At 35.8% G+C, this 18,299-nt stretch overlaps 1 protein-coding gene and 1 pseudogene across 1 annotated transcript; both read left to right on the plus strand.

Annotated features, from left to right (window-relative positions):
- The first annotated feature begins 273 nt into the window (after positions 1 to 273).
- Positions 274 to 1,547, plus strand: LOC130973966 (uncharacterized). Its single transcript, XM_057898666.1, has 2 exons — positions 274 to 404; positions 521 to 1,547. The coding sequence occupies exons 1-2, from the start codon at positions 274 to 276 to the stop codon at positions 1,545 to 1,547; spliced, it is 1,158 nt and encodes a 385-aa protein (XP_057754649.1).
- Positions 1,548 to 12,103: 10,556 nt separating this feature from the next.
- Positions 12,104 to 17,594, plus strand: LOC130973969 (glutathione S-transferase T1-like; annotated as a pseudogene).
- Positions 17,595 to 18,299: the final 705 nt, after the last annotated feature.

The raw sequence follows: 18,299 nt of genomic DNA on the forward strand, positions 1-18,299 counted from the left end.
GGAGGACATCATGGCTATTCTGCAAGAGCAGAATGAAGCTATTGCTATGAAACGGCAGCAGGCTAAGCAAAAAGAAAAAGTCCGAAGAAGCCGGCCAAAAAACCATAAACAAGTGTGTAATACTTTGGTTAAATGATTTTTAGTTCTTGGAATATACGGGGGTTGGGAGGTGCTGCAAAAGTTAGTATGCTAAAGTCTTTCAAAAATAAGTTTAGGTTGGATATGTTGGGCCTGATAGAAACAAAAAGGGAATTAATAACTAAATTTGACGTTATGCGTATCTGGGGGAGTGACAGAACATGTTGGGAGTCTATAAGTTCTATTGGGGCTTCAGGAGGGTTATTGCTAATGAGGGATGAAGCGGCTTTTAAATTGTATAACTGCTATAAAGGGGATAGATGGATGTATATAAAAGGAGTTGTGATAAAAGATAACTTTCATTGTGCTATTTGCTTAGTATATGGACCGCATGAGAGAACTGAGAAGATCTCCATGTGGGAAGAATTGAGTTATATTGTAGGATTGTGTCAGGTGCCGCGCTGTGTTTTGGGGGGGATTTTAATGAAATTTTGCATTTAGAAGAAAGGAAAGGAGTGACTACATTATCAGCGTCTGCGGCAGAGTTTAGGACATGGATAAATGATATGGAGTTGATTGATTTGCCACTGAATGACCGAACGTATACATGGTTTAGAGGACAGTTGTGCAGTCGTATCGATAGGAGTCTAGTCTCCTTGGAGTGGCTTGATGTGTACCCGGAGACGCGTCTAAGGAGTGGCCCGAGAGGTTTATCGGATCACTGCCCTTTGGTTATGGAAGACAGCAGAAGAATTGAGGGTCCAAGACCGTTCCGTAGCTTGAACTCGTGGTTCACGCATGAAGGGTTCTTGAGAATGGTGAAGGAAGAATGGAGAGAACTAGGCGACGTCCAATTCTTACAGAAAATGAAAGCACTGTTAGAACCACTACGTAGATGGCATAAGCAGCATTTTGAGGATATGGCTGAGAGGATTAAGAAGCTTGAGGAAGAAATTAGAAAAGTGGATGATATGGTTAGTAGCGGACGGTATGATGGCACAACAGATGCTAGGAGAAGGGCATTAGTGAGGTGTTGCGAAAAGTGGTATCTAAGACAAGAGATGCATTGGAAGCAAATGTCAAGATCTCAGCACGCCAATGAGATAGATCGGAACACAAGGTACTTCCATAATATAACTTCGGCGAGAAGAAGGAATAACAGGATTGAGTCGTTAGTGCTTAATGGGAGGCTAGTAAGGAATCAAGCAAGAATCAAGATTGCGGTTCGAGACTTTTACAAATGCCTGTACCACCAGGAAGCGTCCCCAAGGGTGACCTTTAGGGATGGATTAGTTAATCGTTTAGAGAGGGAGGAAGCGGAAACCTTAGAGGCGCTACCATCAGTAGAGGAAGTGAAGAAGGCAGTTTGGGATTGTGAATCTTCTAAGTCTCCAGGGAGTGATGGATACAACATGTATTTTATAAAAAGTGCTGGAATGAGATTGGAACGGAATTCACTGCAACTGTGATGGATTTCTTTGTGACAGTAAAATTACCAGCAGATGCTAATGTCACATAGGTAGCGCTGGCTCTGAAATTTGTTGGGGCTAAGGAGATAAAAGATCTCAGACCTATAAGTATGGTTGGGTGTGTCTATAAGGTAATCTCTAAACTATTGACATGAAGGATGAGGAGTGTTATGCCAGGCTTAGTTGGAGAATCACAAAGTGTATTTATAAAGGGGAGAAAGATACATGATGGAACGTTAATTGCATGTGAAACTGTGCAATGGTTAAAACTAAAGAAGAAGGCATTAGCGATTATTAAACTTGACTTCCAAAAAGCCTATGACAGAGTCAAATGGTGCTTTGTTGATACTGTACTGGAGAAGATGGGTTTTGGAAGAACATGGAGGGCGTGGATTAGAGAGTGTGTTACATCGGCTTCTATCTCTATTCTGGTGAATGGGTCACCGTCGAAACCATTCAAAATGGAGAGAGGACTACGTCAAGGTGACCCTTTATCGCCGTTTTTGTTTGTTCTAGTGGTGGATGTGCTTAACAGGATGATCGGGGAGGCAGTTAGAAATGGTCAGATATCTCCACTCTTAGTCGGTAGGGACAATATAGAGTTATCACACTTACAATTTGCTAATGACACTATATTGTTTTGTCCGCCGGAGGAAGAGACACTGAGAAACTATAAGAGGCTTCTGAGGTGCTTTGAAATGATGTCTGGATTGAGCATTATTTTTGAGAAGTCTAACTTGGTACCAGTGAACTGCAGCTTGGAGTGGGTCAATTGGATGTGCCAGCTACTAGGTTGTCAAGAGGCAGCTCTACCGGTGAGGTACCTGGGCATTAGCCTAGGAGCAAATCAGCGGTTGGTAAAAACTTGGAAGCCGGTTCTAGATAAGGTAGAAGAGAAACTCAGCTTGTGGAAAGCAAAGATCCTTAGCAAGGCTGAATTATATCCTTGCAGAGGAGGTTCTTTTGGGGGAAGGATGATGGTCGACCTGGTATGGCTCTTGTGAAGTGGGAGCTGATCCAGGCACCAAAGAAGTTAGGAGGATTGGGGGTAGGTGATTGATAAATCCCGTTTTGACGGTTTATCTTGTATTGATTTTAAGAGCTTTTATCACCTTTTACCCACATTTATTCAATGAAATAGCATGGTTTTGTGATTGTCTCCTTATTTGTGCTTAGATGTGAAAACATGCTTTTCAACCCTTAATTTGATGGTTTTAATCTCCCTTTGATTCCACTAGATGCCTTGATATGTTTGTTAGTGATTTCAGATTGAAAAGGCTAGGAATGGATCAAAAGAGTGAAGAGGGAAAGCATGCAAAGTGGAGAAATCATGAAAAGTCAAAGAAGTTGAACTCGCCCATGGACGCGCGCGCGCACCTGCGAATTACCCCATGGACGCGTACGCGTGATGTGCGCGTACGCGTCGGTGCTGGTTTATGATTTTTTAATGAAAACGTGGCCAACGAATTCTGAAGGGTTGTAGGGCCCAATCTCAACCAACTTTGGCGCCTAAACTGCTATTTAAAGCCAAGGATTGAAGAGAAAAGGGGATTCCATTCATTACACACTTATTAGGATTAGTTTAGAATTAGTTTCTAGAGAGAGAAGCTCTCTCTTCTCTCTAGAATTAGGATTAGGATTAGGTTTAGTTCTTAGATCTAGATTTTAATCTTTGCTTTCTTTTACTTCTACATCTCAATTCCTTGTAGTTACATTCATTCTTCTTCCATTCTTTTCTTGTAATTTCCTTTATGTTGTTCTTATGTTTTGTTGTAGATCTACTTTTGTTCCTTCCTTTCTCTTTCAATTCAATAAGAGGTAATTCATGTAGATCTTGTTTCCTTTAATTGTTGTTGTTAATTCTTTACATTTGATTGTTGTTAGAATTAATTCTTGTTGTCAATTTACTATGCTTTCCTTTATGCCTTCCAAGTGTTTGATGAAATGCTTGGTTGGATTTTAGAGTAGAATTTTATACTCTTGGCTTGGAAAGGTAACTTGGGAACTCTTGAGTTACTAATGTCCAAGTGATTGATGATTGGGAGCCATTGACTCTAGTTCTCACTAATTGAATTGGTGGAGAGTTAAGACTTATGGACTAGGATTGATATAGCTCATTTGACTTTCCTTTACTACTGGTTAGAGGATGATTTAATGAGATTAATCCTTGCCAATTCTCATATTGTGGTTAGTGATTAGGATAGAGATCCTTGACCACCAACCCTTGCCAAGACCTTTTTAGCCATTAGTTTACTTCTTGCCATTTATCTTTCATGCCTCTTATCAAAACCCCAAAAATAATTCATAACCAATAACAAGACACTTTATTGTAATTCCTAGGGAGAACGACCTGAGATCCAATACTTCGGTTTATAAATTTTAGGAGTTTGTACTAGTGACAAACAACTTTTTGTATGAAAGGATTATTGTTGGTTTAGAGACTATACTTCGACGAGATTTTATTTGAGAAATTCTAAACCGTCAAAAATAATTAGGATAGAGATCCTTGACCACCAACCATTGCCAAGACCATTTTAGCCATTAGTTTACTTCTTGCCATTTATCTTTCATGCCTCTTATCAAAACCCCAAAAATAATTCATAACCAATAACAAGACACTTTATTGTAATTCCTAGGGAGAACGACCCGAGGTCCAATACTTCGGTTTATAAATTTTAGAGGTTTGTACTAGTGACAAACAACTTTTTGTATGAAAGGATTATTGTTGGTTTAGAGACTATACTTCGACGAGATTTTATTTGAGAAATTCTAAACCGTCAAAAATCCGATCATCAGTGATGCGGTGGTCCGAAATATAGCTTTACTGTTTAAATGGTGGTGGCGGTTCTCTAAGGAGGAATGCCCCCTATGGAAGAAGATTGTATGCTCCTGCAATAGCTTGAACCCAAATCACTTGTTGTCAACTCAGACTTTGTCGAAGAGAGGGAGACTGTGGAGAGACATATGTCAAGTGCAAATAAGGGAGCAACATGTCAGGCAGAAGATGATTGATGGCCTTGCTATGGAAGTAGGAGATGGAAGATCCACTAGATTTTGGGAGGATACATGGCTGCAAGTGGGGAAGCTGAAAGACTCCTTTCCCATACTCTTCTTGATTTCAAACCAAAAAAGATCAGTAATTGGGGAGTGTGGGTTCTGGGATGGAATAGAGTGGGTTTGGCACTTCCAATGGAGAAGAGAACTACGACAATGGGAGACAGATACATTGAACCAACTGTTTCATGTCTTGCAATCTGTTAGACTGATAGCAGATGTGCAAGATAGGGTGGTCTGGAAATTTGATAAGGAAGGCATTTATTCTACTAACTCATTTGTGCAGGTGTTGCAGGAAGAGACTTTGGATGAGGAGCTTCTGAGATACAGGTTCACAAACGAGATCTGGAAAGGCCTAGTTCCGCCTAGAGTGGAGTTATTCGCTTGATTTGTATTGGTAGGCCGGGTCAATACAAAGGACCGGCTAAGTAGGTGTGGTGTGCTTGGATCTCGGCGTTTGGACAGACATAGGTTGTCTCGAGTACCTTGAAAGAGCATTTTGAGAGTTGGAGATCAGTGCCGATGAGAAAAGAGAGGTGCAACTATTGGCTACTTGGATACTTCTCAGTTATATGGATTATTTGGTTATGCCAAAATGATGCCATATTTCACAGCAAGATAACAGAAATTGGCGATTGTGTGGAGTAATCATTTTCATGTGCTAAGGAGTGGTGTTGTAAATAACTCATATTGTTGATGGCTATGCTGGAGATGACATAAGAGTTGTTAAGCCTTTATTGTTATTGTCTTAGTCTTACTTTGCTCCACTTGAGTGTTGAGCTCTTACTTTCAAAAAAAAAAAATAGTAATGAGAAAACCTGCATCTTTTTCTCTAAGAATGTGGGTAACCATGTACGGACTGAGATCAGTAATGCACTTCAATTCTCTAGAACTCATGATTTGAGAAAGTACCTTGGTGTCCCTTTTTTTCACTCACGAGTATCCAAGCATACGCATGACACTATTATCAACAAAATGAATTCCAGACTAAACAATTAAAAAGTCTCGTCCCTGTCCATGGCGGAAAGAATTGCCTTGGTGAAATCTATTCTCTCTTCTCTTCCTATTTATATTATGCAGACTCTTATTTTACCTGTTGTTATTTGTAACTTGATTGATTGTAAGTGCACAAACTTTTTGTGGAACAAAACCGAGCAATCAAAGAAAGTGCACCTGATTAATTGGAGAGATGTTAACAAGCCGAAACATCCTGGTGGCTTAGGAATTAGGCATACAAGGGATGTTAATCATGCTTTCATGATGAAGATAGGGCTAGGGTTTAATCGCCAAAAAAGATGCTCATTGGGCAAGAGTTCTTAGAGCTAAATACAATTGCGAAAATGATATCCTCCCAAAGGTTTCTAAGAAAGTCAATTCCTCATCTTTGTAAAGGAATCTACCATTCTTGAAAAGATGTGAAAAAGAATGCTATATGGAGAATTGGAGATAGTTCTGACATCAAATTCTAGTTGCATAATTGGGTGCCAAACATGGACAATCTAGTCTGTCAATCTTCTCAGGTAATTTCTAATTATGAGTCAAGCACATCACTGAATGATTTTCTTACTATTTCAGGATCTTGGGATGAGAACAAGCTTAAGGAGTGAGTTCCAGATCCCACTGTTCGAAATATTGCTATTATTTCTCCTCCGTCCCCGTGGAAGGGTCCTGACCACATTGCTTGGGCGCTCTCATCTGACGGAACCTTCAACCTTAAATTAGCCTACAACTCACTTCGGGAGGATCAAAGCACGCCGGATCGAGTCTTCAAACTGATTTGGAAGTGGAGAGGTTCGGAACGAATTTGCTCCTTCCTTTGGTTAGTTGCCAATGATGCTATTTTAACAAATGTCAATCAGTAAAAGACATTTATCTACCTCTACTAGCTGCCGGTGTTGCAACTACCTTAAAGAGGACGTCCTTCATGTGTTACATGATTGTCCTTATGCCAAATTAGTATGGAATCTATTTCATCCGCATCAATTTGTTCAAAACTTTTACAACCTCAATGCTAGAGATTGGCTCATTAGTAATCTCTCAGTGAAGAGTGATTGGAATTGCCGATTTGGTGTTGCAGCTTCTTCTTTGTGGTACTATAGAAATCTCATCATCTTTGAAGGAAAGAGTTTTCTCCCTGCTGCAACTATTAGTACTATTCAAGCTCGATTTGAAGACATTCAAACTGCATTAAAGAATAACTTCAAACAAAATTCTGCTATAAGAAGCTCCGGGCAGCTCATGTGTTAGGTCTTTCCACCAGGATTTTGTGTGAAGCTTAATGTGGATGGTTCTTTCCTCTCCTCCAATAATAGTGCGGCCTGTGAGGGGTGTTCCAAAATCACTTGGGCAGATATATTGTTGAATTTTTGTGTAATTTGGGAAGTTGTTCCATCACTCATGCCGAGCTTTGAAAGATTGTTAAAGGCCTTCAGATTGCTAATGCACATAATTTTCAACACCTTATTGTTGAATCTGATTCTTGGTCTGCCATTAAGTTTATTAAAGATGGTTGTCCAGCCTCTCATCCGTGCAAACCAATGTTGGAAGGCATAGCAATCTTGGAAAGACGTCTTTAGAAGGTGGAGTGGATCCATACTCTTAGAGAAGCTAATGTTGTAGCAGACATCTTGGCTAAAAAAGGTCAGGAGCTCCCTATAGATCCTCATTTGTTTGAGAGGATACCTTCTGATATTACACATGCTCTACTTTATGATTCTCATGGAACTCTTAGAATAAGAGGGGCTGTTTAGCCTTGTTTTGTTTGTTCTCTTTAGGGTATTAACTCCATTTTCTCACTTAAAAAAAATATTAATATGTTTGAGTAGACCAAATAATATATACTTTGAATATTTATAACTGAAAATTATTATTATTATAGTTTTTATGTAGAGGTTAATTATATATAACTATTTTTTTTAATTTAATTGAATAATAATAGATATTAAATTCAATTGGTTAACATGATTAAAATTTTGTATCATTTTATGTGAATTCATTATTTTTATATTGCAACTAAGTTGTGTTGATCTAGTAATTAGATCACTAATACACTTAAATAAATGTTGAGAGTTTGAATTCTGTAAATTAAAAAAAATAATATGCTATAAACTCAACTTTTGTATAAATAGATAAATAGATGTATGTTCAAAATTATCACTTATACAAAATTACTTACATGACAAAATTTAAAAAAAAAAGAAGTAATATGCTATAAACTCAACTTTTAGATAAATAAATTATTAACTCTTTCAATACTTGTCTGTCCTAAATTATTAACTCTTTCGGTAGTTATTCTTGCCTACAAAAAAAAAATAAATTTAATCACATCAATAACTAATATGCAAAACTAAAATTTCAAAGAAAAAACAGAAAGAAAAAAAAGTTGCCAGCTCTTTTTTCCTATCAATGCGAACAGTCATGATCATACCAAGTACTGGAACTACAAGGGCATATATGATTTCAAACTAGAGTCCTTGCACAATATCTATTCTTATTATATAAAAGTTGATACTTAAATTTTATATTGTCTTTAAGTTATATTTTTTCTTCTAATAATATCATGTCAACAATTTTGCTTACTTGAAAAAATTTGGAAATCAATCCATTATTTTTTAATAAAAATTTTTTAAAAAAACTTTTAATTATTATTATTCAATTAAAATATAAAAAGATAATTAAATACAATGATATATATTAAAAATGTCATAATAATAATTATAAAAATTTTTAGTTACAAATATTAACATTAATATATATTAATACTTTTACTACTATATTATTTAGTTTACTTATGCATACTATAAGATTTTACTATTCTTTATTTTTTAATCTCTCATACTAATTAACAAAAACTCCTTCAAATAAGTTTAAATTTGTCACATTTTCTTACAAAATACACTTAAATATATCATGATAATAAAATCAATTCATAACTTTATATTTATATTTTTAGTATTTTTTATTCTCATTTATTTTTCTGTACCTAAGTAAGTTTAAATTTAACATATCTCTTTAATAGGTATATTCAAATATATCATAATTATAAAACTAATTTATAATTTTGGTGTTTTTCATTCTCATTTATTTTAATTTTTTTTAATTATTTACAACCCAAAGAACATCATATGAAAAGACAAAATATGACAACTAAAACAAATATAAAAATAAAAGCAACAAATAAAAATATAATTTTGTATAACTCTAATATAAAATATCTATACTTTTTTAAAAATAAATAAATTCAAATTTTTAAAATAATAAATTATATTTTAATTTATATTGTATTTTAGTTGAATAATTATATGAAATTATATACAATTTATCAAATAAATATTATGTAAAATATTTTTAATACAAAGCAATTCAAATTTGACATTAGTTTACATATTATCTAATCAATCTATAAATAATATAATACTTATTAAAATATACTATATAGTATAATTAATGAAAAAGTGTAGGGAGCCATGTCTCCACCAACCAAGAATTGAACAACTCAATCAATAATGATTAATTTTAAATTATTTTTTCAAATTCAAAATTTGATTAATTGACATTTTTGAATCAAAACTTACCCAAATTTATTTTCACTTCCACTCACCATTCACCACACAAAACCACAAATCCTAATCCCTCTTCCCAATGCCCCACGCTGCCGCGGTTTCATTCTCGCGCCGCTAGCGTCGCCGTAACACCGTCCTCGCGCGCCATCGCTGGTCGTCCTTGCATCCTTCTCCGCCACCTCATCTGCCGTTCGCGTAGGAAAGACATCCACCATCGCGCTTCTACTTCACCCTCCTCGCGTCCCATCGCGACTCCCCATCGCTCGCCCGACACACCCTTGCCGCTCGCGACTCCCCATCGCTCGCCACTCACACCCCACGACTCTCCATCCGTTGCGATGCAGCCACCACCAGGTCCCCATTCGCGACACGCGATCAACTACTCTGATCTATGGCGACTCCTCCACTCGTCGCAACACGCCATGCGAGTCCCCCCACTGTCCACGCAACGTTGTCCAAGACGTCATCGTCGACCACCCTGTGGTTCCTCTTCTCCTCCTCCTATTTGGTTTTGAATGATTTTTTTAACTATTTTTTATGTTTCTTTTTTCTACATTTCGGATTATTCTTTTTATTAGTTTTGGATGATTCTTTTTCTTATGTTTTGTATTTTTTTTCTTAGAATTTGGATGATTCTTTTTCCTATGTTTTGTATGTTTTTTTCTTAAGATTTGGATTATTCTTTATCTTATGTTTTGGTGCTTTTTGTTTTTTGGAATTTGGAAGTTTTTTTTTTGGAAAGAGGAATTAGTGTTTGCGTAATACATGGTAAAAGGTGAATTAGAGTAACAAGAGACAATTAATAATCATTAATTTTGTATTTTTTAAAAAAAAAATTAAATAACTACTAATTAATGATAATTAATGTTATTAATTAGTATAGAATATAATTCAAAAATATTTGTTGGCTTATTGTTGGCTACACCCCTCTTGGTTCCTTTGCGGGATTGAAATTAATTTATCTCTTCGCATATCGCGCGGATCTCATTCTAATTTATTCTAATTTAAATAATTAAGATTTCAGTTTGGTATTTGCGTACCTTTACTTCAAGATGCAAAACAAAAGCTAATATAATAGTTGAGAGAACTCCAACTACATAATATGACCCTAAGTTAATAAAAACACTCATTTTTTGCCAACCGTATCCTCTAACAATTCCTGAGAGAACACCTCGTACAAGAAATTGGATGCTGCAAGAATTGGCAGCATAAATCTGTTGGGAATAATACACCATTCCCCCTTGAGAAAATACCTTTCACAGAGAAATAAAATAGACACAATCACAACACAAGAATTTAACGTGGAAACTCCAATTACTGGAGAAAAAACCACGGCCGTTGTCAAATGACAACCAGAGAATATCACTATGTGAAAATTGTTACAACACATAGACTTCTTTCTCTCTAACACCGGCACCCCAGTACACCCACACTCTCAAAGCAAATATTTAACTACACCTCACAACACTCTCTAATCAAAGAGTATAGAGGAAAAGAAAAGTCAGATACAAGCTTTAAGTGTTTCCGACTGGTGCAAAAAAATATGGAGAACTTAGCCTCATATTTATAGCCTAGGCCACCCACTCCATTTACTATCCTAAGCAATGTGGGACTAATTCAACCAAATCCTAACAATCTCCACCTTGATTGAAAGTCACACATCTTCAGCTTTCATAGTCAACACCGACAATTCTTTGCTGCCATTGTCTATACCGACAATCATAGTTCAAAGAACTATCATACTCCACCATGAAAGTATACTCACTTGGAATTAGACCACTCCAAGCATTTCGCCTTGGTACAGATCGAAACCTTGCTGAAAATTCATGGTGCAACTTCCAAATTGGCTTTTCCTGGAAGTTCTTCAGCCATCGACGTAACTCTGCCACACACCTTGCATCTCAACGCCAACCAATGCCCGTGTGCAGTTGTGGACCCGATTGCCACAACTTATCCTTATCCATGGCAGTGCGGCAATACCATGAGGACACTTCTCCTTCAACGCCTTTTGCAAACCTGATTGTATCAACACATCTTTGACTTGTATTTTCCACAAGCCAAAATTGATTCTTCCATCCAATTTCTCTATTTCAAGCTTCACAGCACTTGAATATCCTGACATTGTTGCAACCGTATACTAGAATAGTATAACTCAACTGTAGACCGTGCACTAGGAAGGGTTCCCAGGAAAGAGAGGTGGGTCACAATGGACACACTTAAATACCAAGTCCTTCCTTAGCCAGAACCTTTCCAAACTGCACTCTCACAGTGTCACACTACCTTCCAACAACAACAACAGCAACCAAAGATCAACCTCAAGTCACAGGACAAAATTCTTTTCTGATGTGGAAGGTCAGACTAGGCTGCAACCACAGAGTATACTAAGAATAAATCCCACCGAACCAAAGCTCTGATACCACATGTTGGGAATAATACACCATTCTCCCTTGATAAAATACCTTTCACAGAGAAATAAAATAGACACAATCACAACACAAGAATTTAACGTGGAAACTCCAATTAATGGAGAAAAAACCACGGCCGTTGTCAAATGACAACCAGAGAATATCACTATGTGAAAATTGTTACAACACATAGACTTCCTTCTCTCTAAGACCGGCACCCCAGTACACCCACACTCTCAAAGCAAATATTTAACTACACCTCACAACACTCTCTAATCAAAGAGTATAGAGGAAAAGAAAAGTCAGATACAAGCTTTAAGTGTTTCCGACTGGTGCAAAAAAATATGGAAAACTTAGCCTCATATTTATAGCCTAGGTCACCCACTCCATTTGCTATCCTAAACAATGTGGGACTAATTCAACCAAATCCTAACAAAATCCCACGTGTCGAACCACTTGTACGTTGTTACTATAAACATGGCCCCAAATATTGTGTATCATTATCATCAATGTTGCAACCAGGGTACCCTCAATAATGGCTGCTACTACCACTACACGCACTGCTAAACGTGCAGACCAAGGATTACCAGCTCCAAGTTCGTAAGATACACGAGTGCTGCAACACAAACAAACAATTATGCAATTGCAACCGTTTACTTGATCTCGACATTTGTTGTCACAGAATTCTAAATGTTCATAAGCACTCAGTAGTAATTAAGTTACCTTATAGCTCCACTTAATCCAAACGGGATCATCCAAATAGTTGACGCTTCACACTAAAATTCCCATTAATTATTAGATCGGTGCAAATAATAATATCCATAATAACATGTAAAGTGTTGGTAGCTAAGAATTGTGAGAACACTACAAGAAAAAGTGTTTTTTTTACGCCAAAAATCGACGGCTATTTCTGTCATCGATAATTTTTTATGGCTTGCTGTCGATATTGCTAAAAAAATAATTAAAAATAAAATATTAAAATTGACAGTCAGGTCGTCGATATTTTTATAAAATATTAATTTTTTTCCTATTATCGTCTCATTATCGACGCACCAGAGGGCGAAAATACTTTTATTTTAAAATCGACGCATGTGACATCTATTTTTTATTTAAAATATCGACAATGATTGCCATTAATAAATTTAGACGGTCTAGATCATTTTCTAAAATAAAATAAACAGTATAAATTTAATGTATAAAATAAACGTTATAAGTGTTGCTTTTTTTTAAATTAAAATCGACAAATATACAGTAGATTTTTATCACTAAAAACACATATCCAAAATTCAGAAACACAATTCCCCAAATTCATACCATTCTTCGTTGCTGGGTCGCTCCGTCACGGTTGCGCCGCCGTCACTCCTCCTGCTCACGCCACCGTCGCGCTCTGTTGCTACCGTGTCGCTGTCGCTCCTCACATTCGCGCCACCGTCGCTCCTCGTGCTCGCGCTGCCATTGCTCCGCTGCTGCCGTGCCGCCGTCGCTCCTTCTCTCTGTCGCCGCCATTGCTCCTCCTTCTCCACTCTCTCTTACGCATCTTCTCTCTCTCAATCGAGCTCACAAAAATTAGGTATGTTTTTCAGTTTTTGTTACTGAACTTCCAAATTCCATTGTCTTGTTTCTATTCTTATCAATCATTTCCATGAATTTGAACTTCAATTAGATGTGTTCTTTTCTTCTTGCCAGTCACGCAATTCTTATCTATCTTGCTTCTGCCTTTCCTGGTATTGCTGATCATTGGTTAGTATTATCCCCTTTTCACTTATTTAATCACAATATTTTCTTATGACTCCACAGATATGTGAATGACCAGAGTGTTAGGTACTTGGTTGTGACATCTGCGTCACTTAAATTAAATGGAAAATCAACGATGCTTCATATTTTAAGATGATATATATATATTTGCCCCTTATTTTGTGTGGTTTTCATACTTCTTTGTACAATTTGATCAGGTACCCAGCTGATCTTTCTAGGAGAGCTAGAATTCACTCTGTGTTGGATTGGCATCATCTGAACTTGCGCCATGGGGCAGGTGCTTCATTTGTTATGCTGAATGTCAAATTAAAATCAAAGTTAATACTATTTCAGAAGTTCATATTTATGTTGACTTCCTTTCATAGCTTTATACACTGGATGGCTGGAGCTTTATACTTCAGAAAATTGTAGTGAACTTCCATGAAGTAAAAATATAAAGATTATACTTCAGAAAATTGTTTCAAACACCCTATTCTGGATGATGTAAATAGTTGTAAATGACTGCATTAAACCAAACTGCTGAACACTGAACTAGACTGAATGGGAGGCTAGTGACAAATTTCCCAATGCTGAGTACAAGTTTAAATATGAGGGGGGAAGCGGAGATGCAAATATTCTGCAACAGGTTTCTTTATATGTAGTATAAACTGTAGAAGAGCCCTTTTTCCTTTGAGATTTCCTGTTGCTAACTATTACAATTCTTGTTGTGGTTGATTTACGTCCTTCTCGTGCATGTTCATGATAATATTATGTTTTGCATGAATTTCAAGCAATTTCCTTTGAGCATTTAACATGCTATTTTTATATTGTGTGCAAAAGTTTTCCAGCTTCCTCACTTTTTGATAACCTGCTCTTCTTCTTCTTCTAGCTCCATTTGTTCTACATGGTGTGCTAGCTCCAGTACTGGGCCTACCACTTAACCCAAAAGTAGCTGCAGAAGCAGAGAAAATTTTGATATCATCACTGTTAAAATTAGAGAGCATATGGCTTAAGGGGAATGGTCGGTACTTACTTGACAACTTGCAACCGTCTATAGCGGACCTCAGCCTCGTCTGTGAAATTATGCAATTAGAGGTGAGGGGAGTAAGTCAGACTATCATTTTGGAGTTGATGAGTTCATAGTAAATAAATTCTGAACGGCTTTCTCAATGCGTTGCAGCTTTTAGATGAGAAGGATAGAGAACGTATTCTTAGCCCGCACAAAAAAAAATTAGGAATGGATTGAGAGCACAAGAAATGCAACGAGGCCTCATTTTGACGAAGTTCATAAGGCCCTCTATAAGGTCAAAGAGATCATTCAGGCGTAGCAATCTAATCAGGGAGATGGCGTGATGCAATCTAAGACTAAAGCCCCGCTACCTTCAAAGATGTGACTAAACAGCCATGCCATTATCCTACTTGTGACAAACTTCAAATGATGATGTGGATGAACCTCATGCCTCTGGACTTTGGGACCTCCTTTTTAAACTGCTCAAACAAATATGATTGCCCTTTGAAGGATTCTATCGAGTCTGAAGTCTTGCAGATTTGACATCATATATTATGTTGGCCTGTACTTTACATTTGTGCAAAACCTTTTGGACAAGCTGGTAAAAATTCTTGTAATAAATGCTGGTTTCTTTTAAGCCTTGCAGACACATTATATAGTTGGATGTATGTTTATACTCAGATAGTCATTCTGATTCTTAGGTCTTGTTTAGTAGTATGCCATTTTCAGATGTTGAGGGTCATTGGATTCTAGGATCAAGTCCTTTCTACTATTTTAGGTGGAACTATAAAGTACTATCAAGTCGTTTCCACCATCTCTGATGACAGAGGTATACATTGAGTTGTCTCTCTGTCTCCTAGACACAGATTTGATAGTTGTATTAAGGTTCTCTTCCATATTTTAGGTGAGGAGCCGTGCTATGCTGTTGTACCCATGTCTTCCATTATCGAACAAGGTTTTGGTGTGGGTGATGTTAACTGTGTTTGTTTTATTCACTTTTTGCAGAGTCTTGCACCTTATGAGTTTGTAGAAAGTATGAAGAAGAAAGGCATTCGTGTGCCAGGAATAGGGCACAGGTAATGCATACTTCCTGTTTGTGTGCTAATGTATAATAATTATGTTTTTGCCATAAAAATCTAAATGTATGAAGCTTAGGTTGGGTCTGCAAAATAGAATCAAGAGCAGGGATAACAAAGATAAGAGAGTCGAATTGCTACAGAAGTTTGCTCGCACGCATTTTCTTTCTGTGAAATACATTGAATATGCTGTCCAAGTTGAAGACTACACCCTCACCAAGGCAAATAACTTGGTTCTAAACGTGGATGGTGCCACACAGCACACTACACTACAACTACTACTTTCTGTAGAACAGAAAAGTAGATAATATAAAAGCCTCTTGTTAGCTACTACTTTCAGGTTGATTTCTCTCCCTTTTAAGTCTTCAAGTTTAATTAGCTGAAATTTCTATATGTATAGGTCATGCCTACTAGCAGCCCCCTCTACTAGAGTGAAATATTTTCATTGTAGCAGCAATTAATATATATCATTATATTCATTCGGCCCAGAAAGGTGCATGGCATGATTGACTAATTAAGACTACTAGCTCTTGTTTTGTATGTTTGTTAATGTCATATGTCATATGTTGGTAGTCCCTATTGCTTGTAGTAGTTTTGTATGTGACGCAATTAATAAGGTACACATGATATGCATGAATCTATCACAATTTGCTATTATATTGAGTTAAATCATGCTCTTTCGGTGCTACTGGTTACATGTCAAAACTTGTGTTAAATGTCACAAATATTTTAGGAATTAATCAAATATTAAATATACCAATTTTATTTTTATAACCGATAGAACATTTATAAATGAGTTAAGCTTGATAAAGTAATTTGAATAATCCATAAAAAATATATATGTGATTGGTCTTAGTATGACTGACTTGACTCAAAGATGATCCAAATTTATTTGAATTACTTACTATTGTAGTACTTAATTTGTCGATCAAGAGTCAACGACTAATTTCTATTTTTGTCTAAATTTACTTTTCTAAATTAATATTTTTCTTTGCTTCGTGTGTGTCTCTGTTTTCTATGTATTTTAGATGCCTACAGTCACAAACTCACAATGCTAATAAACAAATTCAACATGTTACAGGAAGCAACACCTCATCATTTTTAAAATTAAGATGACTACGGAGATTGTAAGTAGTTTTCCTCTTCCACTTGTTCACTACTTTAATTCTCGAAAATGGAGATTTAACATCTATGATTATACCGTCATTTTATTCAATTGTTGGTTTGTATCGAAACAGGGCACTTCATCAGAATGGTTTACATGATATTATTCCTAATGAGATTACCAATTGTATTGAGCTAAGAGCATTGTAAGTGAAAATAGTGCTTTGGCTTTTCATGATCATTCCTTTAATTTTCTTGCGTAAGGGCTGATACAGTTTATTTGGTTATAATGAAAGGTACTTGAGAGCCAATTATTTTCAAGGAGGAATCCCGCCAGATATTGGAAATCTATCGCATTTAAAAATATTGTAATACTTTCCTCTCTTTCAATTCTGCGCTTTTTTTTGTCGAAATCCTTTTTGCTTTGAATCATATCTGCTTTCTTATTGAACTATTAATATCAAGTTTCAGTTAAGTTGTTAAAATATATATTAGATAATGGCATTTGATTCATATTTTGGTTATACCTAATGGGAGTTTTAAATACAGGGATTTATCAAGCAACTCATTAAAGGGTGCAATACCTTCTTCTATTGGACAGCTCACACATTTGCAACTTTTGTAAGTTTATTTTGCACTGCATAATGATATTGATTTTAACAATCTCTGCTAGGTCACAGTAGAAGTAACATCTATATCTATGTTGAATTTATTTGTATCAATTTTTTTACAAACATTTTTTTTTTTACAAAAAGTTAAAAGTTATTCTTAATATTTAATTTGTATTAATTTTTTATTCTTAATATTTGAATATATTTTAATTTTATCATATGGGTTAGCTCAATTTTTAACTCCCACCTATTTTGCAGCGACCAGGACAACCACAGTGTTCTCAAAGGGAAGATGATTCTGATGATCTTGATAACTCAGATGATTATTTAGACGAGTATGAGTAGGTTATTTACTTTAATTTGAATATTTTGTGTTATTGGTGGATTGCAATTTAAACAAATATAAGTCTAAGTTTAGTTATTTATCTTGTCTTGAGTTTTTATGTTAAAAGATTATTTATTATTTTGATAAGTTTGTAAACTCATTATCTAATATTTATTATAAATTTTATTTTTATATTTAAAAGTTTATTTGTCTTGTTATCTAATATTCTGTATAAATTTTATTTCTATATTTAAAAGTTTATTTGCATTAATTGTTTACTATTTTTCAAATAAAAAAATTAAAAAATATGGCTATTAAAATCGACGACAGCGTTGTCGCTTTTTAAATTAAAATAGACAAAATATAGACAAAGAAGTTGTCGGTATCTAAATAATTAAATCGACGGCAATTGTGTCGATTTTATTGAATCAAATATCGATAAAAACGACGTCGATTTTATATAATAATATCGACAGGAATGACATCGATTTTAAATAATAATATCGACGGCAATGTTGTCGATTTTAGTAAGAAGGTAAAATTTCCAAACTCACATATAGACGAAAAAGCTATCGATTTTATTAAATTATTATCGGCGGCAATGCGAGCCGTCGATTTTATTAGAATTTTGAAAAATCGACAAGCTTTATAGCGACAATCCCCGCCGTCCATTTTGCCGTCGATTTTTAATATTATCGACAATTTGACCGTCGATTTTAACGATGTTTCTTGTAGTGGAACTACATCAAATGTGGAACTAACCAAATAGAAAGCAGAAAGCACTAACCAAATAGAAAGCACTGATGTTTGCAACTCTGGATTTGGAAGACGACCAGATAGGAGAACCATCAATTCAAACGACCACAGTTCTA

Source organism: Arachis stenosperma, chromosome 4, assembly GCF_014773155.1.
Source record: "Arachis stenosperma cultivar V10309 chromosome 4, arast.V10309.gnm1.PFL2, whole genome shotgun sequence".
Classification (NCBI taxonomy): domain Eukaryota; kingdom Viridiplantae; phylum Streptophyta; class Magnoliopsida; order Fabales; family Fabaceae; genus Arachis; species Arachis stenosperma.